The sequence below is a fragment of the Aquarana catesbeiana genome, linkage group LG01 (assembly GCF_042186555.1).
Source record: "Aquarana catesbeiana isolate 2022-GZ linkage group LG01, ASM4218655v1, whole genome shotgun sequence".
Taxonomy (NCBI): Eukaryota; Metazoa; Chordata; class Amphibia; order Anura; family Ranidae; genus Aquarana; species Aquarana catesbeiana.
The window spans coordinates 644,258,441-644,271,957 of NC_133324.1; the positions used below are offsets into that span (position 1 = coordinate 644,258,441).

The 13,517-nt window shown below is 39.3% G+C and overlaps 1 protein-coding gene across 4 annotated transcripts in view; it reads right to left on the bottom strand.

Annotated features, from left to right (window-relative positions):
* The window catches only part of UNC5C (unc-5 netrin receptor C), a 536,701-nt gene that overhangs the window by 50,251 nt on the left and 472,933 nt on the right, over nt 1-13,517 (bottom strand). For 2 of the 4 annotated variants that reach the window (XM_073601177.1, XM_073601183.1), the window contains one exon: nt 9,758-9,823. The exons of the other annotated variants lie outside the window; for them this stretch is intronic. In XM_073601177.1, the coding sequence (XP_073457278.1) occupies nt 9,758-9,823 (66 nt within the window). The remainder of the gene's footprint in view (nt 1-9,757; nt 9,824-13,517) is intronic. 4 annotated transcript variants of the gene reach the window in all.

Below are 13,517 nucleotides of genomic sequence, written 5' to 3' on the forward strand. Positions count from 1 at the left end.
TCATATTCTACAAATCGGGGTTAATTTACTAAGTACAAATAGACAGTTCACTTTGCAAGCAAAGATGCACTTTGCTAGGGAATTTTCCCAGAGCTTAGTTAATCAGGTGGAGCTCTGTCATCATCCAATCATGTCCAAGCAAAAATGTTTTTTTTTTTTTTTTTTTTGGTTTTGTGTGATTGGTTATTCTTTGCAAAGTGACATTTTACTGTGTTCACTAAGATCTGGGGAAAATTCCCCCTGCAAGGTGCAAATTCCTTTCCAAAGTCTATCTGCCTTTAGTAAATCAACCCCATTGTGTCTGTCAGTGGTTGAGTAGGACATAACACAGCATGGCTTTGGCTAATGCCTAGTACACATGGGCCAAATGTCAGGAGGCATCGGCCAGTTCAATAAAAAACAGCTGCCATTCAGCCTGTGTGCATGTCAGCCAGTCTGACAGAAGCCGACCGTTTGCCCGGCTTCTATCGGACGAGAATGCTGGAAAACTAGCAGCAGACCAGCTCCCAATCAGCGCTCTCAGCCTGATCGGACTGTTCTGGAGGAATGTTCGGACAGATCAGAGGGGGTAATCCCTGTACTAACGTCAGATTGCTAGTACAGTGGCTCCGACTAAAGTTGTCAGATTTTTTTTCGTTTTCAACCTGCTGTCTCTCCGCTGCTCCCCGCTGAGTAGGTGGATGACTGGTCCGTGTCCGGTGCGCTATGCACAGTCCTGCTCTCCTCTATGGGGCAATCGGATGGAAACACATGTCCGTTTCCATCCGATGCCATCCAATCCGCTTGATGGATTGAAAATAGGACACTATCCATCTGTTGTTGGTGGACAGGATCAGATCGTATGGTGGCGGATGTCAGCGGACATGTGTCCGCTCCATAGAGGACAATGCAGGGTCTGATCAGGTCCGCCTGAAAAACTGACAGGCGGACCTGATCGGACAGCCCGTGTGAAAGGGGCCTAAGGCAGGCCATACATGGGTCGAATTTTCTTTCGAAAATCTTATCTAAGAATTTTAATTCGAATTTCACACCATTGGTGAGCTGCAGCCAATTTAGTATCAACAGCTGATTTTCATGTGGCCATCGAATTTGAGTAATAGGTCACGCTGGAATTTTTTTTGAAACACAAACGATTTTCTAATCAACGATGGGAGAATTGTGTGAGAAATGTAATCAGAAAAGAAATGCGAGTGTGGAAGAAAAGAAAATTCCCGGAAAGAAAAGAAGATTCTTAGCCACAAAAAATATTTTCTGTAGCAACATGAGATGAAATTGAAGGCTTGGTTGGCCGAATTTCGAAATCAGTGGTGGTCGGATCACAAAACACACAAAATTTCTGATTTTCAAAAGAAAATTCTTTTGAAATTTGATCATATATGGCCTTAGTGTGTACTAGGCTTAACTCCCAGTTGAGGCAAGCAGATTTTTCTGAACGTCTTCCACTTTACATAAGCTAGTTTGCATATGCAAGCCCTTCCAGCACCACAGTATGAGAGATCTAAGCTAGAGATGGTGTCGACTTCATTGAGCCACATAAAAATCACTATTCAGTTATACAACATGTGTAATTCATGTGTATTTAGGCAGATTTAGGGATCAAAGGAATATCTGTACAGCTTGTTTCAGGCTGCTACAGATTTGAGCATAAAAGATAAGACCTTGTTGCTATAGTCAACTACCCTAATTTTCAATAAACATGTTTTCATTAAAATGTTATTTGATCTTTAATATAGGTTTATTTATCATTTCATTATAACATCATTTTGATATCAACATATATAGCCATACATAAATGTACCCTGAAACGTACACAAAAATAAATGTAATAATAATTTTTTAAAATCTGCATTTCACTAACAATACAGCTTAAATTTGGCTGATCTACCTCAAAGCATGGCTCAAACAATCATAAATGTGAGCAATAATTTTGAAGAGGATAAAAACATACGACACAAGTAGCACTAATGAATGCATTGTGCAATAGGGAACAGGAGTAGATGGCCGGTGCTTAGTGAAAGGCATTTCAATAGCATTTATGGCTGTTTTATGGCCATCCCTTGGAGAATTTTATGAGAGGGCTCTTACTCTACACTGCATATCCTTCCAAATCTAATTCACTAGAAATGGCAGCTGGCTCTTTCTACATCCATGTGTTGATACATTTAAAAGCATTCCCTAAACTGTATCTGGCATAATATTGTTTATTTCTGTTGGACAGCTATCCCTGCCGTGAGATTTGCTACACTGAAGACCAGACTATTGATAAGCCAGGAATATGAACTGGCCTACCACAGCTAGCAGCTGCACAAACCAAGGTTTTGAAGCTGCATGCTGAATACAGCAGATTAAATACAAACAAAAGGGGAAATTATCACAAACTTAGTTTTCAAAACATTGAAAAAAAGACTTTATATGGTAATTAACATTCCAACAGTTAAATTACTGACATTAGTGTCTAGCAAAAAAAAAAAAAATCTTGCCTGCCTGCATTGTTTAATAATGTAGCTCGTGTATTTGAAAGACAAAAAAATCTCTAAAGTAAAAATACCACTATTATTAATGGATTTTTCCACTCTATTTGTGCGGGTCCTTGGGCATAGTGACAAATATTTTCCATTGAGGATAAACTAATGGATTAAAGGTACACCCCAGTCAAAGTTGAAAACTAAGCCTTGAGGTGCATACAGAAAGCACAGCTTTCTTCAGTACATTTATTTTTCATCAGGACATTGTTGTAGTGTAACAAATAAGCCAAATCCATTTTTTATTGGTAATCTGGTGATTTGAGAACCCCTGCTTGTGATACGGGGGGGGGGGGGTATTGTCAAGCATATCCTCTGCAGGGTCCTTGGTGTCTCTCCTATACAGATAAGTAACTCAAAAGTATTTATAAGTCCAAATATAAAATGCCACCTGCCATAAGTATTTGTTACCCCAACACTGATATCTGCCTGCTGTACCACGTGCTTGTATTAGAAAGTATCCTGTTCTCTTTGTGTTGCTCCCTTTATGTGAAATTCCTGGTGATCCTGCTAGTCCCCTTGCTTTCTTATTAAAAACTGACCACACTAAGCAGGAGAGCACATCGTGGTCAGTTCTTTAGCTGTGCTGGGAAATCAGTGTGCTCTCCTCTAATGATTTGACTTGTCCTGACATGCCCCCACTGCACAGCCATTCACTGGGAAGCTCAGTGTGCTGCTGCTTCTCATCCCCCCAGGTCTTATGAAGCTAAAATCAGAGGGAATGTGATCACTTATAAAAAAAAAGGGAAAAAAGGTATTTATATTGTTTTTTTTTTTTATATCTATACAAAAATGTTTTGCCTTTCATTTCTATTTTAAACTGAATGGGTTGTTTTCCAAGGTGATCATTTCCAATCACTTTAACCTTGCACCAGAAAACTAAGAGTGTGTAACTGTGTGTGTGTTCCTAGTTTTCAGACCAACTAGCAATCAGATAAATTAGTCATATATTTATTTTAAAGTGGTTGTAAAGTCAGCAGATTATTTTATCTTAATGCATTCTAGCATTAAGATAAAAAAACCTTCTGTGTGCAGCCCCCCCTCAGCCCCTCTAAGGCCCCCTTCACACGGGTGGCTGTTCTGCCGCTGTTAAAAGCATGTTTTGTTATTTTGAAATGCAGAGAATCCTGACACAGCATTCATTTGCAGTTGTACATTGCGATTAGCTGCGTTTACGTGCGTTTAAATGCGGCTGTGTTTAGCTGCGTTGGAACATTCTTGCCATTTCTGATGTGCTTCCTGTTGCTTTTCTTTCCTTGTTGCCGCTGCTATCTACAGGTGAAATAGTACACTGCGATTACCTGCAGTTATGTGCAGATAGCTGCAGAAACCTGCAATAAATCGGTCCTGGATGCAGTCAAATTTATTTTTTCTAACCGCACCAAACCCTATGTAACACAACCATTGCTAAATGCAATGTGTGAATAGGGACATAGGAAAGCATTGTCTGAGTTTAGCTGCGGTAGATAACTTGATCTATCCGCAGCTAAAAGCTGAATTCTATCCGCCTGTGTGAAAGGGGCCTTATACTTACCTGAGCCCATCTTGATCCAGCAATGTTGCAGGAGAGACTCAGCTACCCGGGACTCACCCTCTCATTGGCTGAGAAAGCAGCATGGCACCATTAGCTCCCGCTGCTGTCAATCAAAATCAGTGAGCCAATGAGGAGAGAGAGGGGTGGGGTCGAACCGCGGCTCTGTGTCTGATTGGGCACACAGAGTGGCGGCTCGGCTCGGGTGCCCTTATAGCAAGCTGCTTGCTGTGGGGGCAGGCAATGGCAGGGAGGGGCCAGGCAAGCCGGTGTTCTGCCGAGAAAGTTCCACTCGGCGGTAAGGACCCCCCTCTACTGCGCAGGCAGTGCGCCTGCGCAGTAGGATCCGGTGGAAATAGCCGAAGATAAATAGGGGAAAATCAGCTGTACACGGCGCCTGTAAGAGGGCCCCTCGCGGGCTCGCTTCGCTCGCCACGCTTCGGGTACGGCCTCGCTTCGCTCGGCTCTTTTTTATTCCCCCTCTAGGTCCACTTGGATGGTGGGGAAGGAACCTGGACCCAGGGCGCAGGCGCCGCGTACAGCTGATTGTAGATTTTGTCGTTCGGCTATCTCCGGCGGCTGCTAGTAGTTCGTACTGCTCAGGCGCTGCGCCTGCGCAGTACAGGGGAGGAACTTATCCGCCGAGGGAACTTTCTCGGCAAGACACCGGCAAGGGACCCGAAAAGAGGAGGATCTGGCCTGCTCTGTGCAAAACCACTGCACAGAGCAGGTAAGTATGACATGTTTGTTATTTTTAAAATAAAAAAAAAAACCTAGACTTTAGTATCACTTTACGTTAACTGACGCACACCAATGCTGCTAAATCTGGTTTGGGCTTCTAATCTTTGAAAACCTCTGGTTACAAAGGTGTATAAGTGGGTCTATCTCACACAGAGATGAAATGCCCAAGTGTTTGAGTCTTTCATTGGCACATTTTGTAGAAGTAAAACATATTTACATTAGATTGTTAGTTTTAAGAGACAGTAATACTCTTAGTAATATCATAGCTTTTTAGTTATCACTGAATCTGCAATATACTTGAATTGAACAACATCTCTGTTCAGAAAACTGATTTCCCTTCACTGCCTTTTATGTTGCCCTATATATATGGATGGCCTCTTGCTAAGGTGCTGACTTTTTTTTTTAGTGTGCATAGGAAAGTTTGCTTGATAATCAGGTTTTAATGCCTACAAGGTCTTCCTAGGCAAAGCTCACAAGATTAGAATGATTTAACCATAGACTAGAGGCAGAAAGCAGAAATGTATACTCATAGTTCAGGACTTTTTTTGATGCATTTGTGGATTTTTTTCTTGCCTGCAAGTAATTTACAGTATAATACATGAAACTTGAATGCTTGTTTCACTTAACAGACTTGTCCCTCCACACCTCAAAGTCAGTTTGATAACACTATAGATGACAGGGAAAGATCAGTTCAGTTTTATACTTGTTGAAAGCTAATAAAAACAGCTAGAAGCTTTACAGTTTCCATTCTGTACTTAACAGTAAGAAATTCTACTTCTGTTGAGAGCATACCCTGACGAACTTGAGTTTATGTAACAAATCTGTTAAAAATCCTACAGCAGCTTTATAGTCATGTGTTACTACTGCAGCTATTGTTTAAAAAAGAGATCTCGAATGCTATCCATTATAATGCACGTCATCCACAATATTGTGTGGGGATTACCACATATCCGCACAAGTCTACTGACTACTGGGCATTTTCTCTCTCTCTTCTCTCAACACTTTTCATGGTAAGGACCGATACACATATTGTAGGTATAGATACAATCAGAAGTTGCAGCAAATGTAGAATGCAAAATAAACATTTTCAACTAAAAATCTAATTTATATGGTATCAAATGTATAGTGCAGGGATAGGAAAGCATGGAAGGGTGGGGATCTATGTGAAAAACATGGAAAAGATCACCAGGGGGGCAGCACACTTTTTTTTGAGCGATAATCTAGCAAGGCCCCAATAAAAAGTAAGGAAAGTTTGAAAAGTTCAGGGGTCTGTATAAAGTAACAGAGTTCAGGGGTCAATAGTAACACAAAGTTAAAAGGTCAGTATTATGTAATGCAGACATTAGAGGTCAGTAGTAAATAACACAGAGTGCAAGGGTCAGAAGTATGTCACACGGAGTGCAGGGGTTTGCAGTGAGTAACTCAGAGTGTAGGGTAACGCAGAGTTCAGTGATTCGTAGTATGTTGAGCACATTGCAAAGATCAGGAGTAAGGCAGAGTTCAGAGGACAGTATTAAGTAAAGCAGAGTACAGAGGTCAGTATTAGGTAATGCAGAGTTCAGAGCTTGGTAAAAATTAAAGCAGAGTGCAGGGTTCAGTAGTAATTAATGCATAAATCAGAGGACAGTAGTACGTAATGTACAGAACTTGAGTCAGGACTAAGTAATGCAGAGTTCAGAGGTCAGTAGAATGCAATACACAGTGCAGGGGTCAGGAATGAGCAACATAGAGTTCAGAGGTCAGTAATAAGTAGAGCAGATGTCAGTAGTGCATAATGCTGGGTGCAGGAGTCAATATTAAGTAACATAAATTTCAGAAGCCAGTAGTAAGTAAAGCACAGTGTAAAGGTCAGTAATAGGTAAAAGAGAGTGAGCAAAGTCCACCCAGATCAGAAGCTGGAAACATAGTGGGGTCAGTTGTGATCTACCCATCTAATGCCTATGACTGCCAAGTAGATCTGAATTGGAGGGTTGCCAAAGCCTGATGTAGTGAATGTCTGCAGCATGTAGCAAGTGTAAATTCACTGGGAATTAATAGAAAAGCACTGATGGACATTAATGTAATATTAATAATAATATTAACAGTAATATTAACGCTAAACCTTAATGGCAAACAATAATCAATGCAGGCTGGCAACTGTAAATGTTATTAGTAAATAAATGTGGTAGATGTTATTAAAGCCTATAAGTTCTAGCTGAAAATGGAAATTTAACAGTACAGTGAGTGGCAGAAAAAATAATTTAATTAATCTGTTGAATAAACATGTGGTACATGCTCTTGATAGTTATGGCAAAAGATCTGATGTAGTTCTGGCGGCAAATGATCAGCACACTGACTATTCAATTCTTTATAGTTATGTCCTTAAAGCGGAACTTCACCCTCTCAGTCAACACTATTTTTTAATTCTTATGCTGCTAGCATTGGTAAATAGATAGGAAAGTATATCATATTTACTTGTTTTAATCTTTTTTTTACATTTCTTCAGTTATTTCCTGGATTCCATGCCTAGGTAAATGATGTCATACATCCCAGGACTCTTCATGAGGGGAGGAGGGGTTTTCTTAGCTAAGTACACACACCTGCCTGCATGCCAAAGCTCAGGGCAGATGAATTCCAGGAAGTAAGTGATACATGAATCATTTGCCCTTACTTAAGATAGCCACAGCCAGAAAATGCTATGGGATGTTTTTTAACGTGATTTCTTAGCAAAATTAAGCACGGAGGCATGGATGGATGTGGAAGTTTGCTTTAAACATTAAATTATTAAGGAAAAAAAATGTTTACTTTTTTTTTACATCCTGTTATTAGAGTAGTTCAGTGCCATCATAGTGACAGCAATGTTTTGAACTGTCACAAATGGATTTCATTCAAAACAGCTGTGATTACTATTGTAATGCTGTGATTGGCCTGCAGCTATCACATGGTACAGGGTGCTGTGATTGACCAGGTACCATGTGATAGATGTGGGCCAATCACAGCATCACAATTCTAAGCACAGCTGTTATGAATGAAACCCATTCATAACAGTCGTGCTTACATTTTGATCAATTGTTTGCATAGCGATCACGTGATACCCGGCTGCTTTGAGTACCGGGAGTCGCAATCCACTGTGTGGTGGACATTGTGGTCATGGGAACTGTGCACAAGTGTGCATGTGCCAGGCGATGTACAAGTTCTTAGGTTTCTTTTATTAACCAAAAAATATATATTTTTTTTATTTTAATGTATTTATGTCATTTTTTATTTGTAATATATGTGATGAATTTGTATGGTTTTAGGTTATACCTGAAAAGATCACAAGAATTTTAAATATAAAAATAAGAATAAGAATAAGAATAAGAAATCGCATCCATGTTTTTTATTATCTTAAGATTTTATATATATAAAGTACCACAAGATGGTATTGGGAGTAATGGCCTATATTAATTAATTGGAACAGTTACCTACGTCTTACCCCAGGGGTAGGCAACCTCGGCACGCCAGCTGTGGTGAAACTACAAATCCCATCATGCCTCTGCCTCTAGGAGTCCTGCCTGTGATTGTCAGGGTCAGGCAATGTCTCATGGAACTTGTAGTTTCAAAACAGCTGGAGGACAGAGGTTGCCTACCCCTGCCTTCCTGCCTTACCCTATCTTCAGTATATATAAGGATGTGGTGACTGGCATTGCGTCTGTGCCCCTGATGACATCATATGTGATGAAATGAATAAGGAAAAGCCAGAAGTGACATCACCAGGCATGCACGGCCAACATCGGATTCATGGGAATTGTAATTTATTTGATGCTAATTGCTTCCTATATGCTTGTGTTTCTAACCACCTCAATAAATTGTGTACGGAGGGTTTTACACTATGTGAGCGTGGTGCTCTTCTTTTCTTCTTTTTCTGGGCATCCATTCAGGGATAGTCCTTTACATCTGTGAGGTGCTGTCCATTTATTCCCATGTACTGACTACCGATTGATAGATGTACAAAGCGTTGATTGACTTCTCATTCACTGAGAGTCACATTTGATCTAGTAAATGCATATGTTTGGAGATGTGGTTTGAGCACTGGGTGGATCACTTATGAAGATTTTGAACACGGAGTGTTTAATTTGGATGAATAAGCTTTACTGGTGCAACAAATATTTTGAGACTCAGACTTTGGTGTATGTACTTTTTAGTTATTTCTACACATTGATTATTTATTATTTATGTTGTTTTGAGTTCACAGCTCAAGCGTGTTGTGTTATATTATTTGGCGTGCAGGTATATCGCCTGGCCTATATCTGCGTCCAGCCACAGTAATTTTACTGTGGAAGTGGTTATTAGGCTTCCCACTAGAAACAAGTTTTTAATTTTTTGGAGGAAGAAATAAAATATAATTAAAGCTTAACAGATGTCACAGTCATAGCTACTTCAAAAGAAATAGCTTTCATAGTCCCATCACCACTAGCTTCAGTTATGGAAGTTGAACAGTGTGTCTAAATATGAATTTGCAGTTTGATAGGCACCAGAGTTTGGACAGGTTGCTTAATGCATTCCATAATCCTAAAAACCTGGTCAGACCCGTATATTTTTCAGTAATACAAGTCTGTATGAGGATACTTGTGATGTGGGTGTGGCTGTTACTTAGCTATACCAGCAACAGCACTGGAGTGGTTGGATAGAAATCAAAAATTTGCTAAGACAAAACTATTTATTGTAAGGAATTTACAAGCAAAAATCCATTAAGGATCAAAACATACAGCAGTAAAAGGCTGTGTAAAAAGAAAAAAAGGAATAAGACTTCAATTATGATAACAAATCAAATAAAGGAAACAATACATTACAGAGCTGATCTGTGGATTTTCAGCAAAATCTGAAAAAATATTTCAGCAGGTGCAGACATTCAATATAACTTAGAGTTAGGCAAAGAATACCAACAGAGAAATAAAACAACGTATATCAAGAGCATAAAACAAAAATAAACTTTACAACTTACAAGGATTTCCAATTTCTTTTTCTGTTTTCTGCTCATGGGTTCTGGGTGAAAGAGGGTAAATTGGGCCTTAAAAACAAACAAATAAGAAACAAAACAAAAAAAAAAGAAAGAAGAGGAAACAAAAATCAAATAAATGAAATGAACAAATGTAAAATAATAAAAATAATCATGGGTATAAATATGGTGTCATTAAAGGTAAGCAGGGATTAGAAATTGCAGACACAATGCAAGCTAAATACTGCACTGGTAGCGTCTGCTTCTCTGCTTCTATTACGCAAGCAGAATGAAGTGCAGAGCCATTTTTTTTTTCAAAACTCACTCACTGTGGAAAGCCTAAATACTTTCGACTGTGGAACATAAGCGTTAATGGATCTATTTTATTTAGGATGTCAAAGGCTTTTTTATGCTTGCCATATGCCTGAGTGGTAATAAATGTGTTCAGTTGCACTATGTAGATGGAGTTTTGGTTGAATACCATTTGAGAAAGTGTCATACGGCTTTGTTTATCGGTTCTTGTTGTAGCAAATCTATTGGGAGTTTTGTGAGCACATTCATCCATATGAATGGAAATCTACGGTCATACACTTTCATTTTATTACAACAGCTATGTAATGGCAATACAAGCAATAGTTGTTTTTGACAATCCAATATTAGCTTACTTGAAAAATCTCCTTTCATATTGTGAGGGCCGCCTGTCTGCTTGCCATCTCTTTCCACAACTTCTGGGGTTCCCTGTATGCTTTGCAGCTTCCCCTTTGCCTCTTTTGGTTTACTTACTAAGGACTAGCCATGGCACCTTGCTGCCTGTAGGCAGAGAGATTCCTGTACTGACTCTTTAACCTCCCTGGCAGTATGATTATTTCAGATTTTTGGTGCTCAAAGCGGTACAATTCTTTTGCATGGAAATTTGGCGTTTTATATTGTAGGCCTGTAATTCTTAGGAATAACACACTTAAATCTGTCCAAACAATAGTCTAGTAGACATCCTGGGTATGATAAAGTTTGAAACACGAAATCATAAATTATAATATAATAAATAACTATAAATAATTATAACAAATAATATAATAATAATAAAAAGTATTCAATAATGTAATCAAATCAAAAACACTGAAATTTGCTCAGTTGCATAATTGTTGCTGTCATTACTTTCAGTGTTTGATGACGGATTTCCCCACAATTCACTATCACTCAGTTCTGCGAGTGATTCTAATTTATTATCGCTGTTTTCTAACTGGTCTACTTTTGATGTAAAGGGATGGTTTTGGTTGCTATGGACAACCTCCAGTTTCCAGGCAGAAAGAACAGTATATATAATATAAAACTGCATGCAAGGCACTGGACAAACCACTAGGGACAAAAGGGATGTGAAATTATTTGATACAGTAATGTAATCTGTAAGATTACAGTGTACTGTATGTATAGTGTGTGTTTTACTTTTTGAATTTGGCGCCTTTCTCAATCCCCGTGCGTCGCAACACTCACAGGGAAAAGAGCACTGCTCTTTGATGAATCGAGCTGAGACACAGCCGCCACACACAGCAGGAGGGCATGGCAGGATCCTGGGGACAAGGTAAGTAAGCTGTACCAGGATACTGCAATGCAATCCAGTGTGGCTCGGGGTTACAGCTTTTGGTACTGAAAATCCACCCCGAGCCACACTCGGGAATACCGTCAGGGAGGTTAAAGGAGTTCAACTTTTCGGGCAGGATTTTACTTTTTATAATAAGTAGACTCCGTTTGTAATATCATTTCTGCCCCAGTCATCCCAATGTTATCTCTCACCTACCTCATCTACAGAGTCTGAGTTTTAAAAAATTATTTCTGCTTGCATCACTTCCTGTAGGTCATCTCCCATCATTCACATCATTCACTTGTTGCATCACAGAAAAGGGTGTCATAGGGCATGTATTACCAGTCTTGACCATACCTTCCTCATTACTATACCATCACCTTTTGTTTTATTTCCACCAATTTTTCTACTTCTTCCCTTAAGGTGACCGTATACATTACAATAGGATTGTACAAGCTCCTTTAGATTTCTCATCAGCTATGTGGTACAAGGGTCTGCCCGATACAAATTGTATAGGTTGTGTAGGTGAGTTATCCTATTCCATAGTTCTGGTAAATCTAAAGGAAATTGCACAGTAATTGTACAGAGAATGTACAACCTCCTTTAGATTTACCAAAACTTTATAACAGAAGAAGGCACCTAGCTATCCAATCACTTTGTATCCAGTCAGGCAGGACGTTTGCACTACATAGTTGATGGTAAATCTACAGACTGTATATTGTATGGTGAGCTTTACAGAACCCAGTACATACTTCTCCTGTTTTCAATACTACAGCTCTATCCACATAGGCTGTTATGTGATTGCTCAGCTCCTGCACAGTCTGCCAAATAAATGAAGACTGCAAGATAAAAGTACAGTAAGCCTGCCTGTGTATTTAGTGAGAACGGTATACAGTGATTGCATTGAAAAAAAACGTGCACCTGAGGAGGTGGGTGGTAGTGATCTGCTGGAAGGAGGGAGAACAGATGCAGGGTGTGTAGGGTGTGTGCTAATGAGGTCAGCTGGTGAACTCCTTTCCATGTCATGTCCTAAGGTGTGTCCAGGAAGTAATGGAGATTTTTTTTTTTATACAGCTAGCTGGGCACTGAGGTAAGGGGTGTGTAGGATAAATAGAAATCTTTTTTTATTGCTGCAAAAGAAATGCATCAATTGTATATTGGTACATAGGGGAGCTGAAATTTAGAAATTTGGAAGAGTCTCTGCAGTGGTTTCATTTGGATTCCCTATGTGGGCAGTTTGACAAAAACGCAGCTTTGTGTGACTTGGGTAATTTGGTGGCAAATCTAAAGGTAAACTACCAAATAAAAGCACAATTCTATGGCCCTGTTTAAGGGAATATAACTTTCTCTGGAGTAATTTACAATATGACGGCACATGTGTAGGATATTTAAGGTTCCTTTGGGCCATCTCACATTCAAAGTGTTAAATATGTAATTGTATTATTAAAGATTCTTGGTGCTTCTCATCTGTGATTCTATCATCATTTGCTCCCTGAATGTCTTTGCTCCAAATGGTTCCCAGAAAATACCAGAACTCCATGTTTATTTGTTTATTTTGGCCAAAAAAACAAAGCTAATCGTAACATCTTGCATGTAAAGGGGTGAATCTTTAGCCCATCAGTTATTTTGGTTTAAATATTTTCCAGGGCTAAATATTGAACTTTTATTTCCTTTCTGGGTCAAAATATTTACCTCGGTTTAAAGTGGAAAATTGGCCAAAGCTTTCATAATTTTACTACATGCACAGTTACTAGCATGGGGCATTAGCAACCACTGTAAAAGTAATTTCTTTGGCAATTGTGCCAGTCATCTAAATTTGGACAGTTCAATCAGGCAAATAGTAGCAATAAAAAAAAAAAAAAAAAAAAATGGAAAAGATCTGGTAAAGATCATCTCTAGGCAAAAACATCAAACACTGTTTAGCTTACATTTGTAATAGAGAACAGATATCGCTCTCCACTATACACCTCTAGGCTGCTCCTAGGGATGAGCCGAACACCCCCCTGTTCGGTTCACACCAGAACTTGCGAACAGGCAAAATATTTGTTTGAATACGCGAACACCGTTAAAGTCTATGGGACACGAACATGAACAATCAAAAGTGCTAATTTTAAAGGCTTATATTCATGGTATTGTCATAAAAAGTGTTTGGGGACCTGGGTCCTGCCCCAGGGGACATGGATCAAT